General features: G+C 25.6%; 1 protein-coding gene across 1 annotated transcript in view; it reads right to left on the minus strand.

The window, feature by feature from the left end:
* Window positions 1-18,943, minus strand: part of LOC111042061 (lachesin-like) — a 74,468-nt gene that overhangs the window by 8,744 nt on the left and 46,781 nt on the right. The window contains exons 4-5 of the mRNA XM_022326551.1: window positions 17,155-17,196; window positions 4,844-5,022 (exon numbers count right to left, since the gene is read on the minus strand). Coding sequence (XP_022182243.1) covers window positions 4,844-5,022; window positions 17,155-17,196 — 221 coding nt within the window. The remainder of the gene's footprint in view (window positions 1-4,843; window positions 5,023-17,154; window positions 17,197-18,943) is intronic.

Here is an 18,943-nt window from a genome sequence, read left to right on the forward strand (position 1 = left end):
GTTAGTTCTCAAAGGCAGCTATGTGAGATTTATGGCGATAAGCTTTAACAGTATCATTTCTCGTTCAGAGTGTCAGTTTAGAATTGATTAATAGACTTTAAAATACAGAAAAATTGTTCGGTTGATATCAACTTATCATTATTTTTTTATGTGTTATATTTTGTAAATTCAATTTTTATATTTTTTCACTTTTTCGAAGAAATCAATTGTTATGAATTGTATTATTTCTACCTAACAAATCACATTCAAAAATGTAGTACCTGGTATAAATGATTATAATTTTAAAATCTGTTTGAAACTTTCACTCATTGAAACCGTTTTTTTTTTTAAGCCGGGAAACTTATGTTTTTTTGTATTAGGTTTTAGGTTTTAACTTTTTAGTGTATATCGTAATTGAGTATATGTTAAATATAAATCTAATAATAAACCATTTCAATTGATCCTACGAAAAAAAATGGAAATTAATTTTTAAGGATAAGTATTATTAGATAATTATTATTTTCTTTGGACTAATATTATGTAAAATTGTTACTATTATTATATTATAAATATGTATCTACCTCATAACTTAATAGTTATAAGTCAATATCGACGCGTCGTAGAATAGTGTGAATAGGTCTGTGGTATGAGAAGCTGTAGAAGTCTAAACAATTTTAATATTATATCATAACAAAGATATTTTTAATATAAATAGCTTATAAATCTAACGTTTGTTACTTTCTGAAATACAACTATGATTTTACTTTAAACTGATGTTAAGTGAAAAGGTATATTCCGAATTTTAACCAGTTTTTTGTTTTATTGATCACACATTTACTAAGAAAATTACAAGGTATTTTCTATTTACGATTTTCGATAGTGGCAATATGGAATTATCTACCAGGAACCATCATCAATGTTGAATAATGGACCAAATCTTCTGAAAATCCGAAATGTATAGATTTTCATTATGTGATACATACTATAGTTAATTACGTAATTTATGTTTTATTTGAATTGAAAAATATGAGAATTATAACATTTGATTAATCTAAATAATCCTAAAGCTATAAAAATTGAACATTTTATAAACTATAAACTAAAAAATAAATTTCAAATTTTCATTTTTTCTCAAATTTTATAAAAGTTTGAAATTGTAATGCTTCTACAAAAAAAATAGTGGTACCTTCAATATTTTTAAAAAGCTACAATGAAATCTTATCAGAAACATTGTAGTAAATTTTCAAGTTTCTTGACCGAAATTCTTATCCGTATTTAAAAAAAAAAACAAAACTATCAAATATCTATAAACAACTTATGTTTCTTTGGTTATTCGGTTTTGAATAACAACAAAAAAAAGAAAAACGATTTTATTAAATTCAAATTGTCCATAATTTTATTTTTTTTTCCAATTATTTAGAAAACTAGTGGCATTTGGGAATTTCCAATTTTTATCTTTAGTACAAACTAGATCTGAAATAGGTACTACCAGAAACCCCCCAAAAATTGAAATTCAAAGCATCCTTTCTTTTTTTTTTTTTTCAAAATCAAAACTTTCATCGTTTCGCTCAAAATCTAAAATAATAAATGTATAATAAATAAGACAAAGTTCATGGAAAAAAGATGAAAATGTCAAATATTTTGAAAAATAATTTTACAATTTAGTAATATTTGAAAGATTGTTGATGAATAATATCATAAAACATGTAGTAATATTAATAATAACATTTTTTTATACCTTGAGATTATTACTATACGTTATTATTGGATGATATCCAATTAAATATTGGCTTAAATGCATATTGGTAATCAATGTATAAAAACTTGACGATTTCCAAGCAGCTATGGAAAACTTGCTTTACTTTTATAACGATGTCCTGTTTTTATAGTAACTGATTTCCAAAAAAAAAAATGTATACAATGCTTTGAAACTAACATGTGGATGGTACTTCGAGAGCGTTAGAATCTCAAAATGCTCATTATTTTTCAAAAGGGTGACGACAAAAAGAACAAAAAGAAAGAAGTTAAATTTACGGTCAAACTACATAGGATTCAAAGGCCTATGTTTGGAGTAGTTTTACAAATGCAATAATTAATCGTTTCCGTATTTAAAAATACAACACGACACTAACATACTAAAGTGACCTACCTAAAGTACCTATTCTCACGAGATTAAATTCTCGTCTGAAACGTGTAGAACGAGAGTAATTTTTAGAATAATTGTCTACATTTGTTTTATTTTTAATTTAATTGGGATCTACGAGTAGGTACAAGGTTTTTTTTTTAAAAATCCAATACAAATCTGTTTAATCGTGTGGTTAAAATAAGTAATTTGGTATGATGATAAATAATTGTAAGATGCGCGAGTGGCGTTAAGAGGAAGTTACCCATTGGTAGTACCATTGATTTTATAATATAATATAATACAATCAATGGTAATACACTAATACCTAATTTTATTATTTATTTAACTGTTTAATATGTCGTGATTCCAGTTTCATTTTGGCGGCCGAGGAGGGTTATCACTTTATCGGGAATTGTTAGTAAAGGAAGAGGTGTTGGAGATGACTTTGAAATGAATACGTTTGTGATGAAGTTTGGCAAGATCATTAACAGTCATAATTTGTGTAATGTCAGTTAGTTATCTTGGAGCTTCGGTAATATTATTACAGAGTGACATATTTAAGAAAGAATAGATTGAGTGCAACTTTGATGGTTTGGCAAGGCTCTAAATCTGTATACCAAATGACTAAACTGGACTTATAATGACTTTTACATAAGAAGTTTGTTTCTGAAATTTAATTTAGACTTAGAAGAGAACAAAAAATATATTGTCTGAACGAGTTCAACTTACGTTTATTTTGTTATGTTAACTAATAACGAAGGTATTATGTATAATGATACCCTCGTCCTAAACGAAGGTAGCTAATTAATCAACTTAATTGTGTATTCCGAAGCTATCAATAATAATTTATATATTCTATTACAGTCCAATATAATTGATTAAAACGAGATATTAAAAAATAAAAATTGTAGTTATCGTTTAGGTTATAAACGCATTCATTTTATACAGTTATTAGGTGCTTATATCGGATTCATTCATTAAAAATAATACAAAGGACAACTGCAATATTAATAATAATAAATTAGGAATACAATTGTCTCTGCGGAGTTTATCAATGGTAATAAAACTATTTTTAGTCACCGAATAATAAATAAATAAAATAATAGCCTCATTTCATTTACGATCAGCGTACTTGTCATAATTCACATCCAAATCATAATGCTTCCCACCGTCCCTTATTATATTTGTAGAGTGGAAAACAAATAAAACTGTATAATGACGATATCGTAATAGCGCTATACCAATACGTGATCAATTGAAACGAATTTATGATTTTCATCTAAATAAATTACAATTTCAAACAAAATATTCAGTGGATGTTTTTACAAGAAGCAGATTTATGAGAGGATATAAAATTCTCTTAAATAGAATTTGGACTATTTTTGTTTATCTTTTAAATTCTTTGACGAATAAAACCATTTTAAATCATTCGAAATCGAAATTATTTATGATACAATGTTTTAGTGTTTCATAAAAGTATAAAACTATTTAAAAGTATCTATACGCTTGCCACACGATTTTAATATATTCTGTGGCGAGCTCGGTAAAATGTTATTTTGTAAACATTATATGCACGTATGTATTTCACAAGCCGGTTAAAATAGTTTATGAATTATTATTGTCGTTTGAAACGGGAAAAAATTATTTGTCTATTTATTATGTTTTGCGTTGCTTCTATGTCCGGTAATTTTGACGTGTCATGTGTGATTTATCGCGAGGGCATATGCAGTCGAATAAATAAATCCTCGTAGACAGCGTAACGTGTGGTACATGGGTGATTAATAAAGATCATGTAATTTAATTATTATTACTATCATTACAACCGTTATTAAACACAGTATTATTATTATTATATCGGGGACCTACAATGTCTGATGGACAAGTAAAGCGATAGTCATCGAAGGAATAATAATAATAATTTTAATCGAGCAGAGGTAGAGTTTTTAAGTTCGTTTTTATAAAGTCGCATGCGAAATCATCATAATTACGTCCAATAACCTACATTAAATTACCTATACGCGCAAATGCGAAATTTATTAAGAAATTCGATACCGATTGCCTTTTTTTGACAATATCATACATCTCTTATATTACCAATATATATTTCTTACATCGTACCGATGAAAATAGTAATATGTGGTAAGAAATTTAAAAAGTAAAAACATATTTAAATTCATTTTTAAGTTTGCATGAGATCGATCATCACACTTTTTCAAAATTCACATCTTATTTTCTCCTTAAATTTGATTTAAAATGTAAAAAATCGGAGAATTCTTAAACAGTGATTAAACGGAATTGAAAAAAATTGGGTTGATCGATCTGAAGTAAACTTTATAACAAATTCAAATGTTTTCAGATTTTTTCTCAATTTATAATATAGGTAATAACTTTTATCGGTACGTTGGACGCAAAGTTCTGGATTTTTAATGAAAAACATTACTCATTGACTACAAATGTGTGACATATTTTGTATACGTATGAGTGAGATCCTCACCATCTCTTTGACACAAGTCAATCACACGCTTATAATAGCTTACTAATCACACATTCACTCGAAACGTTTACCCACAGGTAAACAATTTCCACTATTTAACAACGGTCAGTATCGAATAGTCTTCAATAATATAATTTCAAAGTTGTCTACGACTTGACCGTTCGACATTATTTTTACGTATTCGTTAATATTGCACACGAATTCAAGAATCTTCCGTTTGGTGGGACATTATCAACCGTACATACCAATATTGAAATGAGCTTGTCGTCGTGATACCATAGAATGCTCTGCCGGCCCTGGTCGATGAGACCGATCCTACAGGTAAACGTTATCGATCCACCTGGCGTCATTCGCCTCTCCAGAGGCTCGTAATTGGAGGTCTTCTGTTGCTGGTCGACAGTATCTGACTGTTGTTCGCCGTCGTCTGTGGAAGACAAAACAAAAATGTATAAAATCAGAAATCATCCTTCTATTCTAAAACAAAAACCGAGAATGGACGAGCTCAGTTTGCCATCGCACACGATTTTTTATAATACACATAGATATTTAGGAGCATAAACATTATACACAATAGATGTATTAAAACTGATTTGACATCAATATTCTAGTTATATTTTTATTTTTCAAGTAATTGTACATCATTGGGAAAATGAAGAGGATGAATAAATATTTATCACTATTTCCCTTGGATTACAATTAAAACAACGTAATGCAGGCATTTATCAAAATGTGTTTCCTTCGTATACCGCTATCTACAACACCGGAATTATTTAAAACTGTTGGACCGAGAATTCAAGAGTACCTACTGGTATATACTGTTCTAAATATATAATAATAAGCATTTAGGTACCATAACTACCAAAATGAATGAGAGCTGCGGTGTGTAAAGGGTCTTGTATACGCGTGCATAACACTAGGATTATAAAACGAGAAAATGTTGTTTAGTTTTTCATAAACGCTAATTTAATTTTTAAATAAACGCGTAGGAGTACTTTAGTGATTCTGTTTTGTTGCGGAGTTCACAGTTCATAATATCATGAAATATTTTACAGAGATGTTGACAGTTTATTTGGAACAATTTACTTTCTAAGTTAATGTGCATAAATTATTCTTAAAAATATTAATAATATAGTACGCATGGTGCACTATGGTCAGTATACAGTGCACAATGGACATGTCATTTTAACGGCAAAAAACAAGGTTTTTTTCTAGACAATGTTATGAATATTATTAAAATAATAATTATATTATGTAATAAGTATTGGAAAAGTCGTTAAGTGAGTATTATATGTGATAACATTATACATTTAAGCAAAGAGTTTCAAGTGACAAATAACCTTATAATTGATGTGTTGAAACTTGAAACTTAATATTATATTCACTCTCTCAATTCTCCTTAAATAAATACATTTTTAACAAGTAAACAAAATATTGCATGTGCTCATTTAAACATTACTAAAGCACCTACATAGAATAACATTAATTTATGACAAGTTTGTCAGAAAGCATGAAAATCGTTTTAGTTTTCGTTTTATTATATAAGATTTTAAATTAGATCCATGACTGTGCATATATTATAGTCATTAATTTTACTAAGAAAATATAAAATCTGGAAGATAATAATTTAATTGTTGAAAAGTAACGACAATTATTATAAGAAAATTAATATATATTTGACTAAAAATTATTTACTACAAGTTGTATATAAAAAAATATGTAGTTATTGTCGAGTCTCGATGATACCTCGAATTAGAAGTACAAATAAATTCTACTGTGTATTTTTTACGAATATGTAACATTCGAAATAAGAGACATCGACTTGATTATGAGGTTAATATCAATGACAACGGTGTGTGCCATGATATATTCATGCAAACATATCCTAGCCACAAGAATATTCGAAAGGTACCATATTATTCCATCGTTAATGGATCGAGATATGCTTAGCATAAATTCAAACACAAAACCTACCATAAGCCGTTTAATTTCCATGATTTATTTATATTACCCGAGCTGGAATTCGTGTTTTGAGCTTAAAATATAATTTAAAACTTTTAGTTATATTTGGCTATACAATGATACTAGATCTTTATATTAAAAAATACCTTATAAAAATATTTATTGGTTTTATGCATAAAATATTTTGTAATATAAAACAACTTTTATCGAGTTTTGAATCTATGTTAAATATACATTATAATTTAACTTCCATTATTGAATGAAAAAGGATATTGATATAAAAAATAACCTATACATGTTAATGGCATAGTGGTAGGGACCTGGTATTATAATATATTGTGTGTAACCTACCTGTATGTACCTATTCATAATTTCATAATTTTTAATTCAATAAGACATATTTTATTTTAAAAAGGAGGAAAGTAGGTATAACTGCTGTGCTGTATGGTAGATGTTGAGTGTGCCACCTCATTGAGTGAATCAATGTAATAAAATATATGTTAAATTTGAATCATTGCATACGAAAAACATTTCTGAGCAAAAGATGATCAGTCATCCTACATAACAAAGTATATATTTTCATATACTTTTTAATATTGAGCTATTAAAGTAACTCAAGTATTTAAATATTGTTATTACGGGAGGTTAATTTAATTTTCGCCAAAAACATTGCATTTATTATATTATTAATATTCAATTATTATAATTGTATAGATTTATATAGTAAAATATTTATAGTTTTGAGAAAAAAAATAAAAATGTCTGTTTTTTTTTACTTTTTACTCCTCTATAATACCAACTATACACATACCTAACAGAACATATACCTAAGTTGGAAATCTGAGAAGTTATATAACTCCAAAAGGTGATAACAGACATACAAATAAAAAAATACACATCATTGTAAAATCAATACATTCATCCCTCCACTCAGAATCTAAAATAAATTATTAACAAAAATGTATATTATATTAAAAATATTATTGTATTACATACACATTAAAATAATTGATCAACTGAACTATGATACCTATTACGTGATACTTATTTGTAAATAGTTTAAAATGTATAGAAAAAAGAATATTAATAGTAATAGGATCTGTTTCTCATCGAATGATATTATGTCCAATCTTTTAAATTTCTTTCTTACAAGCGAAACTTTTAAAAACTTTTCAAGTTTTGTTTTAAGATTTTAACAATCGTGGAATTTGTAGTAGGTATTTGAACTTTATTGACAGACTCTCCAGAATGATATTCCAAAAGCTACTTATAATTTCTTTATTTTATTTCTTTACAATAAAAATGTAATATTATAGGGTATTGTACAGGCCATAACTGCGTCAAAAAGAAACCTTATTATGAACATTTTTTTATAGGAAAATATGACTACAACTAGCAACGTTATCCTATTGAAATAGGACCTTTACCTACGGTGTATTAAATATTAGTTTTTGTAATGCGTTTAAGGGGCATCACGTGCACGAGATCTTTCGAATTATATGTAATAAAAATAACGAGGACTGCATTAGGTCATTGTGTAATCCACAACATTTTTCGTGTCATAAATGATCATGTATGTATCTCCGGATGAAATATTACATATTGCGGTTCCAATTATTTCGTAATGCATTCTTTCAGTACCAAGGTAGTGGTTTTCCCCACCAGTATAATATCTCAAAATTATTTCTTCTATACCCACATGGTAGTATTATACCAATTCTGCGTGACAGGTAAAGAATCGCCTATTTTATGTTTTCAACGTACTATACTGTAGCTGTTTAAAAAAAGGTATTTTTTCAATAACTATTTTACACAATACACAATTCGAAATCTCGCATGACAAGTGCAGCATTTATTATTTATTTATTTATTTATCGAATTAACAAAATATCGTCTCACTTAATAAATAAATTGTCGAGTATACCGTTATACAATTCTTAGGTAATTATAATAAGATGAAATGACAAATGTTAGATACACCCGTTCAGTGTTCAGTGGTTCAGTCATTTAGAATCGAGGACCTGACTTGACTCTATAAATACACATACATTATACGTAAATAAGTTTCTAACTTACATTATAATTACACTTCTTAGATCAATGTAAGTACTTTGTACTTTGTGTCAGTATATATTATGTACGTCACCACGTAATTATGTATAGTAGATACCGGAGTAGGTACCAAAATAAATATTTATGATTTTTTTTTATTCTTAGAAACTAAAAAAGTATATCCAAGTACCCATGTAAAATACTATAATTTAATAAAATAAGAATTCGGAAATTCAAATTTCAAAATAAACAATTAGTAGGTACTGTGAAATAGGAGAAATTAAGATCATTTGTAACAATTATAACAGTAAAATAAACAACTTCCAATTAAGTTTATAATATGCATTATCTTTTAATGATAGTCCAGTGAATCTAATATCACAAAAGTTCAAAACGTATTACCAAAAATAACTGCAATAAAATATGAGGTTTTTATAATATTATCTACGTAAAAACAACTTTTAGTTTTAAAAGAAAAAAAAATGTATTATTTAGGGGGAAAATAAAAGAGTAGCGGAGAAAGAAATTGCACTACTCTGTAACTCCTTAGGAAGTATACTATCTACTCATTATTTTGAATACCGTTTAATTCAACAAATTGTTTTCTGTTTTGTAGGTATGAAGTCAATAAAAATAATGCCAAGTTCTTATAATCACTGTTTGTTCTAACTTTTGAAATAAAATACCGTAGAACACTGAATCAAATATTTTTTTTTCTTTAAGTTAAAGTAAACTTTTGTGAGTTTCTTTCTACCTTTTTTTACACATTATAAACAGACATAGAAACTCTAGCAATAGAATGATCTGTATTTAAAACACAAAAACTAAACTGGTAAACAAAATAGAGTTTTATTACCTACTAAATAAGTATTGCCAATTATATTTTGTTTATTTAGTTTTTTATTTTTCGAAAAATAATCTAATCGACGTTAAAATATTGTATTAAAATAAATGGATAAAAATATTTAATTATGAATAATGTAATGCAACTCATTTCCTATTGGTACAATTTCTGCAAGCGCATACTTAAACTGAATTCACCGATTCACACTTCACAGATTAAAAATATAATAAGGTAGTACTAACAAAAAATATCCTATTGCTTGGGCTTAATTTTTAATATTATATAATATCACTTTATATAGGTAAGGGTTTCATATAAACTAATTTAATTATCAAAACACAAGTTTCACCAAAACAAAAGAACATAATATTATATATAGTTCGTAGAATTTCTTTGTTTTTATAATACTTAGTTTATTCTTTTAATATTTTTTTTTCAAACTAATATTATACAGTACCTAGTAAATAAGTCATTTAAAATAGGAAAAGTATGTACATTTCCTTCTACATGGAAAATGAACTGATATAGAAATATGAAATCACTTGCTGGACTCCTTGAATAATACTTGAAGGTAGTAACTATACCCAAAGTATAACAAACTGTATGTTATTACAAACAAATTTATAAACATTTTCGTAATTCATAATATGAATTAAACGTAGTTTACTGTAATATATTTTCAAATACATACAATTAAATCAACATCTTGAAATTGATTATAAGTTACAACTTTTGAACATAAATTTCCAATACAAACTTCATGAATATACACTATAAGACTACAATTCATATCAAAGATCATGAATTGTAATATTAATTTAAACAAATCAAATTCAAATCGGCAACAGTTCCAAACATTGACGTTATAAATCAACGCATTTTTTGATTTATACATAAGGTCAAATCAAAGTAAATGTCTAGGTATTGATTTCGTCAAAAATTACAGTTATGATAATTTTTTTATTGGGGACACCCTAAAATTTAAATTAATTTGGTTGGGATTCATTTCATCTTTATGGCTTTAAAATAAATCCCAATCTGTCATTGATCGGTAACTATCTCATGACATAAAATACCTAATAAGTACAATAATACTGTAACATAATGTGTATTTTATGATTGTAATGAATGCAAAAATGGCTTTGAACCTTGAAAAGTATGTATAAAAGCCTCATAAATAGATGAGTGGACTTGTTTACCAGCATCCAAACGCGAGAGGAAATAAATGTACCTATGTACTATTGCAATTAAAATAGGTACTTGTTTCTTCCGTAGCATGTGATATGTAAATGATGTTATGATGATAGATTGTTAATTATTATTATTATTATGATTATTATTATTATTACGTTGATTGCACTTTTGTAGGTTATGTTCAAACTGTTATTAATATTAATGTGCTTCATATTATTATGTCATGTTCACATATTGTATAGTTGTTAAATAATATAAACGTTTGATTATTCTAAATTCTAATTAATACTTAGTTGATTAAATATAATACCTGAGTATAACAAATGAACTTCTTCACGAATAAAGAAGATAAAAAAATAGGCACTGGTGAATTTCTATGATCTACAACAATCTATCTAGCTTAAGCATAACCTCTTTAGAAATGTCTAAATCAAAATCGTTAAATATTGACCATATCATACATAATTCTAATAAAGTTCACAACACTAGGGGCCGGAATTATATTATTTTGTATATTTTTTTTGAGCCTATGTAGTCAGACGGGGATTTGAAATCTTTACAAACCATGAAACCGGTTAATTTATGGCAAAAGTTTGTCTTGCATATTTGAGAATTTTTCTAGATAAAAGAATATTTCGTATAATAAAGAATATTAGAGAATATATCGATTAATTTTTATGGATATTCAATATTCTTTGTTGCAGTGGCGTAAATTATATGTTCGATAATAGTGGTATACTGATAATATGATATTGATATATTATATATGTATTATGCTATTATAACCATCGTATATTGTATGTTCATTATGCCCTAATTAGTAATTAGTAATGTAATAGTAAGTAGTAAATAGTAAGTAGTCAAAAATCTATGACTCATAACAATAAATGAATATTAAATGTGGATATTATTACAAAAAAAGTAATTATTTAGCTATATTATTTAGTTATATTATAACCCTGACGTTTCCATAATTATTTCCAATTGATTTTGATTACTCGGGTGTGTTCTATATATTTTAATTAGTATTATTACCAAGTATAATGTTTATTGTCAATTCAAAATATTTTTGGTTTTATTTTCTTATAGTTAGGTATACCACAATTAAAGCTTTCTTAATATCGGATGTATTTTTTGAGGTTGTGATATATATATCCTGCAATCATATACTACATTAGGTATGTAAAAATTTTGTCACTCCCTAAACAATGTTGGACTTAGTCTGGTCCACATGATGCAAAAGTTCTGGCACCACCACTATCAAATGATATTAGTGTATTACAGACTACAGTTAGTATATAGGTATGTCCAAAATAAATATTAATAATCCGCTTTGACCCTTATCTTACATATTTAATTTGACCTTTCAGCCCTTTCCTCGTCCTCTTTTCCAGATGGTTCCAACAGTTCTGTAATAATATTACACTTAATCATAAAAAGACAAGTTGAGAACTACTGTCTTCTAATCTCATAATAATATACAGTTACTAAATCCTTAAAAAATCAACAATCTCAAGTCTAAATTGACACAGTCAACTTTGGAAAAAATAAATAAAACAGACTCAGCTGACATAGTATTAATTTCAGAAAATTACACCGGTTACGGTATCTTATACAACAAATGAAAAACACCACCTAAAAAAAACTATGTACAAAATATTTATATAACTTTGACCTTATATAATCAAAAGTAATAAATAATTTTTGATTATGACTACAAAATTAGATTGTACACAAAGTTTCAACATAACTGCATATAAATGTTAGTATGTATAACACTAAATATACAACTCGTTGAAATTATAAATTTTTTCAAATCAATCCAGCTAACAGTTTGCTCATAGAATTGAGAAATTCGAATAAAATTACTGAAACTAAAATAACTAATAATTTAGCATAATAGATACTGAGCGAAGCAATGAATATATTTATTTAACAATTATGTCTGTTTTTGTATTAACATTTTTTTTTGTATCTGTCGTCGCCTTCTTTCTGGGCAATAAAATGCTTCGATTTTCTATTTCGCCATCTTTTCTGGTTGGAAAGTTAATGTGATTGGTACTTTAAGGGATCACAGTAAAAACTTAGGTGTAACTCAAAAAACTAATAACTGTAGATACTTTAAAGTGTCACCAAATGAATACATGAAAATTGTCCGTACATGATAAAGTCTTCAAAATATTTTGATTATTTTTGAGCTGTCTAAAGCCATAACACATTTTTGATTTTTTTCACTATTATTTTCGGCAAATTAATTTTTGAAAAATACTTTAAAATTTAATACAAGGTCCTTCAGTGGTTTTTATTAATATAAATTAACAAAATATTGAGTGTAAATCCACAATCTTTTTTAGGAGTCTGAAGTTTTAAAATATTAACAATTTTATCAAAATAGTGTAGGTATATTTTTAAATAATTTTGTAATAAATTAATGATTTTCTTATTTTGTTGTAATCCAAAAAAGGGGCAGCCGTATATACTTGAACATTTCAAAAAATATTTATATTATTGTCATTTTTTCCATGATCCAATTTTGAAAATATTTTATATCTTTCTGAGTTATTTTAAGACACACAAGATTTCAAATTTTTTAGCTTTTTAGGTTTTCAGTTCAAATTTGGACTACATTAGATATTTCCAACAAAGAATAACGATTTTAATTTTTGTAATAAAAAAAATATTATTTATAGGTATAATATAAAACTTTTAAAGTTTATAATTTTAAAATATTATAAACGCAATGATATTTTCAAATGCAGTTTTCTTGGAAATAATTAATTCAGCCTACTGTATTACTTATAATACAATAAATTACTTTAATAGAAATAATATTATAAAATATGCTTAGTAGCATGTTGAAAAACTCTTCGCATAGAATTGTGAATTGAATTCAAATTTAAGACATCTATTATTAATATTACCATTATAGACACATAATGTACAGTAGCTTGGTTCCCACTTGCTTACCTCTTTTAGTATGATTTTTTATTTTGTATATAGTACCTAGCGTAAAATCTCTTGATACTCAAATTTTTATATTTTGTATTATTTTAAATTTAAATTTTATCATACAACTATATTTCGTATTATATATAATGTGAGCCTCTACACTAAACATGTTTGATGACACTATTATTATCTACTCGGAGAAATAAATCAATAATAACGTTGCTTACACGATAAATAAGTATTTTATCTCGATTTTCTTAAGGCTAAGTAAAGAAAACAGTATTTAATTTTTAAGTTACAGTTTAAAGAAAAATTTTTTTTTCATACAATTATAAACTATAGACAATTTTGAGATAAAATTCAATTCTCGAAAATTATAAAAAAAAAATCATGCTAATATTAGTTTTTAATACGAGAAAGAATAGAAAAGAAGTTAAAATGAATAGTTAAAGTTTACTTTGTTTCCATAATTCATTATTAAAGTACCTTCTAGAGTTCTAGAGCAATTGAAGAAATAAATCTCCCATGAAAAAGAAACCATTTGTTGTACAACATACGTATTATATATTATTATGTTCTGTGGAAGAAATAAGTCTTTACACAATACAATTGCGTCATGCTAGTTTAAAAGTACGGGGTGGTCATGTCAGTGTATTTAATAATAAATATAAATGAATAATTAATACAATTATATAATTAAATCAAGACTTTTTAAATACCTATAAAATATTTACTTAATTTAAATTACCATTTGTTTTATTGAGATGAATGATTATGAAAATTATGATTTTTAATCTATGAGTTTAGTTAATAAATTATCATTTAAGTTTGACAGTGATTTAATAATTATTTAACAGTTAAATTATTCATAAAAATCGATTAAATCTGACGATAGTCATAGTTTCTTAATTATTTTTTTTTCATGTAACTCAAATGTAGATTATTGATTCTAATTTTTATTTATTTTCGTTAAACAAAACTATGAATTAGAGACTCAGTTTACCACTCAATATAAGAGTACCTATCATATATTATGCATCTAAACATATACAATATTAAGTGATTTCCTGTTTCCGGAGTATTTGAAACTACTTTTTAAAGACTTTTCTGGCTTTAAACTACTTTAGTTTCTTATCCACATCGATAAAAATGCATCAATTTTTTTTTATAATCCAATATCCTTATAAAAAGACACGAATTTTCATGATTTAAGTCAGTGTCCTGTTTACTTCAGACTTAAATGCACACAAGACATAAGAGTGTTTTATTTGTTACAAAATTCACTGAATTCATTATTTTCTTTCAACCCTAATATCTGTGCTGAATTTTCTGAAACCTTATTAAACTGAAAAAGAAAAAATACATTTTTAAATCGTGAATATAGATTGTATTATCATTGTTTTCTTTCTAATAGACATTAAGCGTTAATAAATTACCTTGACCTATATACTAATAATATAGAGGATACTAATTTAACAAGGTATCGATTTATTATATTATTTAGAGATTTCAAATAGATTCAAATTTATCACATAGCATCAGTATACCGTCTTATTATCCATCACTTTATACACTTTTTATTCAGCATTTTATTAAGTATTATTGGTAAGTAACTAACTTAAATACAACATTTTTTCTTACTTATTTAAGTTACAAATAACTTATGTATAATATAATATTTAAATTAAAATAATTTTTTTTTTTGAAAATATATTTTAATTAATATTAATTATTATACATTTGTTTACTACATTTTAAGTTGAAATACAGAGTAAATTACAATATTATAATAACAATAATATGTACCTGAAGGTATTACAATATTGTTCAAACTATATTTCTTAAATGTACAAAGTGACATACTATATAAATATAATAAAGGTATATTTAACTATTATAATGTTAATCCTTATGCCTACTAGATATTTTAGTGAAATAACTTTCAAATTCAATTGATTTTTTATGAAGTGAGACGCATAATAATATACATTTTTAACAGGGTTGAAATTCCCCAAAGTAAATGATGCCACATAAAATCTTAATAGGTATTTGATAAGAATTTTAACTTTCCGTTTTTTTTATCCGTGGACTGTGACTAGTGGCATAAAAAATGGTTTTTGTACGCATGAATGTATCCACCATGAGTGGTGAATGTTGTAAAAAGTTTTTAACAAAACCAATTCAAATTGAAGGACCATCCGCAATAATATTTAGAGAAACCATTGATTTTAGACAATAGATGATAAACTTTTATTATTCATTTTTATCTAAATTCATCTAAAATAATTGATTTTTCTGAACTTAGTACCTATAGTCACGTATTTATTTATAGTGTGATAAAATTATTTTTAATCATAAACATTTGATTTATGTAATTATATTCATTTATTAAAAAGAAAATATTTCAATACAATTAAAAATACAATTTTAGACCACCTTTAAAATAAGAATAGAAGTTTTTAATTGTTTAATACTCTGAGTGGAGAGATGAATGCATTGATTTTACAATGCTGATTCATATTATAGTAGAAAAAAATTGATTTTACCATCAACATACGGGCAATTCTTTTATAGATATTTTGTTAAATTTTGAAGAATTTGGATATTTAAACGAAAAATAACGTTTTAAGATATTTTGGTATAATTCAAAAAATATTTTTCTTTAAGACTTGAATTTTTTTTCCTTTGCAAATGATATTGTTAACCATATGTAATGGTCAATAAAATTATCAAAATATTATTTCAACCTAAGTACCGTGTTACTAACACAATACTATAAAGCATAAAATATCTTTAAAAATATTAACAGACATGCGGTCTCCGCTTATAATTGTTTTTTGTATACAATGATATTAAATTCAAATTGACGTACGTAGTGACCTACTCAATGGCTTAAAATACAACAAAACGAGTAACCTGTTTTTTTTTAAAAATTATTATTAACATATTATAATGTAATTTGTACTCCGTGGCATTGGTAGGCACTACAAACAAATTTAAAGACAACCTATTTTAGCCATTGAAAGAAAGTTACAATTAAAAATATAATAAATGCATAAATTTAATAAATTTAAATAATATCAATGTAAATATTGGTTATTGTCTGTGAAATATATTTTACCCCTTTAAAAACTTCATCAAATTGCTATAGGCCATTTATAATTGATTATTTTCAAAATATGAATTCAAATACTTTGATTTTCAGACAAAAAAACACACACACGCACCATAATTGTAATACATTCATACAGCTCCGCTTACAATCTTAAATTATAATTTACTATTACCTATATTATAATGTTGCTTATTTAATAACAAAATATTGAACGAAAGTATAAGTATAACAAAAAAATTTTAAATTTAATACTTATTATTAGTTACACAGTTAACTTTAAAATATAAATTATTACTTACATAAGCTTTTCATTACTTTTAATTATCAATAGATAATAAAATATTCACATTTCCAGGATAAATAATTAAAGTTTATGATAAAATTAAAAGTATAAATAATATTTATTATAGAATATATTGTCAAATAGTAAATTATATACTCACTAAAACTGGCTTCTCCCATATCACCGATCATCACGTCAGACTCTGTAAAATAATGCATCACGTTTTAAAGTTTTAATAATGGTTTAGAGTAAATAATATTATACATTACTCAAATATTATAAATTATAATACGAATAAAAAATCAGCTAACATTACGTGATTTCATCTTTAAAAAATAAAACAGAGAATAGCCACTTAGCTGTATAGTAAGTTTCGAGTGTTCTTCGCGAATGTTTAGGTCGCTGTAGTAGATGAGTTAAGTATTTTAAATTTTTATTCAATGATTAACCATTACATATGAAAAAACAATTTTGTTCTGACTATCTGAGACGGTGTTTTAACCTCTCCTAAAAGGATATTTTATAATGTATTTATATTACTAGAGTATTCTTGATTATGCTACTGTTGAACATGATGCTGCTCGGATTAAAACAAATATTTTAACCTAGTTATTAAATGAATTATAGTAATAGACTCATATACTAAATTTCAGTTTTAGTTAAATTGTGTGAATGTATATTTGTAATACTATAATAATATAATTCCCTAGGATTAAGAAACTATAATATAGTTAATACGAGTGAATACATTTTTGTTAACTCTCTGTAGCTCATTTACTCCAACTAAAGCTATGCTTAATGGAGTAAACCAATCAACATTTTTTATAGCATAATATATAAATTCATCAACATTCTGATAATAGAATACAAATTTGATATCTAATAAAGAAAAAAAAATTGCAAGTAGTGTATTTTTCTATTAATAAATCACCATGCTTTAACTCCCATGATTAAATTTATTTAAAGATTTGAAATTGGAAAAAAATGAAACTAAAAACTCATATTATAGTATAACATTATAATGGTTATTAAAATATTATATTATATTATTGTTATTCACTTATAAGTTAACACCGACATGCCAACAGTTTCAATAAATGTATGGTATAAATGGCACAAATTAGTCCAAATATTTTTAAAATTGAAATAGGTATGCATAGAGAATAATAATTTAAGAAATATAAGAATATTTCAAGTTTCTACGATCAATATATTGTTAGTAAATAAACCCCAAAACAATAACGATTTTTTGTGGAGAAACTGTTACAGTACGCGTGGGTGTGAGTATCCAATCTTTCTACATTTTAACTTCAACAGCTGATAAAAATTTACTTTACTTTAAGTTGAAGATTTTTTTTTTTCAATGAAAACATATTTATAGAATATTTTCTTAAACATTCAAATTTAGGAAATTAAATTAAAAATTAAATTTGAACTTTAAACTTTGAACAAACATAAAAAAAATTACAAATATGTATTTTGATATTTTTTAAATTCCTGTAAGAAATATGAGTAATATGAGTTATTAGGAACCTTACATTAAATTTTCAAGATTTTCAGCTTAGAAAAAAAATATTGTTGCCATCAAAAATCAAAACATTTTAAATTTAAAATACTGTAATACAGCAAAATAGGTCAAATACAGATTTTCTGTTATTTGTTTTAGTTTTTCCAAATTACTAAGAAGAGCACTGGGTATTTTTTTACTTTTGACCTCTTTCCCCTCGCCCGCTACCAATGTACAAAATACAAGCTGTATCCAATTTGCTACCAGAAAAACACACATCGCATTGTAAAACAAATACACTTGTCGCTCTGTTCAGTTTAAAATGTGATCGATAATAATGGACCACACTACGGACAAATTCTAATCACTAATGGTAAATACAGCGTATACTACCAATAAGTTTTATTTCTCTAATTGAGTTATATGTATATAATAATGTATT

Source organism: Myzus persicae, unplaced genomic scaffold (genome assembly GCF_001856785.1).
Source record: "Myzus persicae strain clone G006 unplaced genomic scaffold, MPER_G0061.0, whole genome shotgun sequence".
Classification (NCBI taxonomy): Eukaryota; Metazoa; Arthropoda; class Insecta; order Hemiptera; family Aphididae; genus Myzus; species Myzus persicae.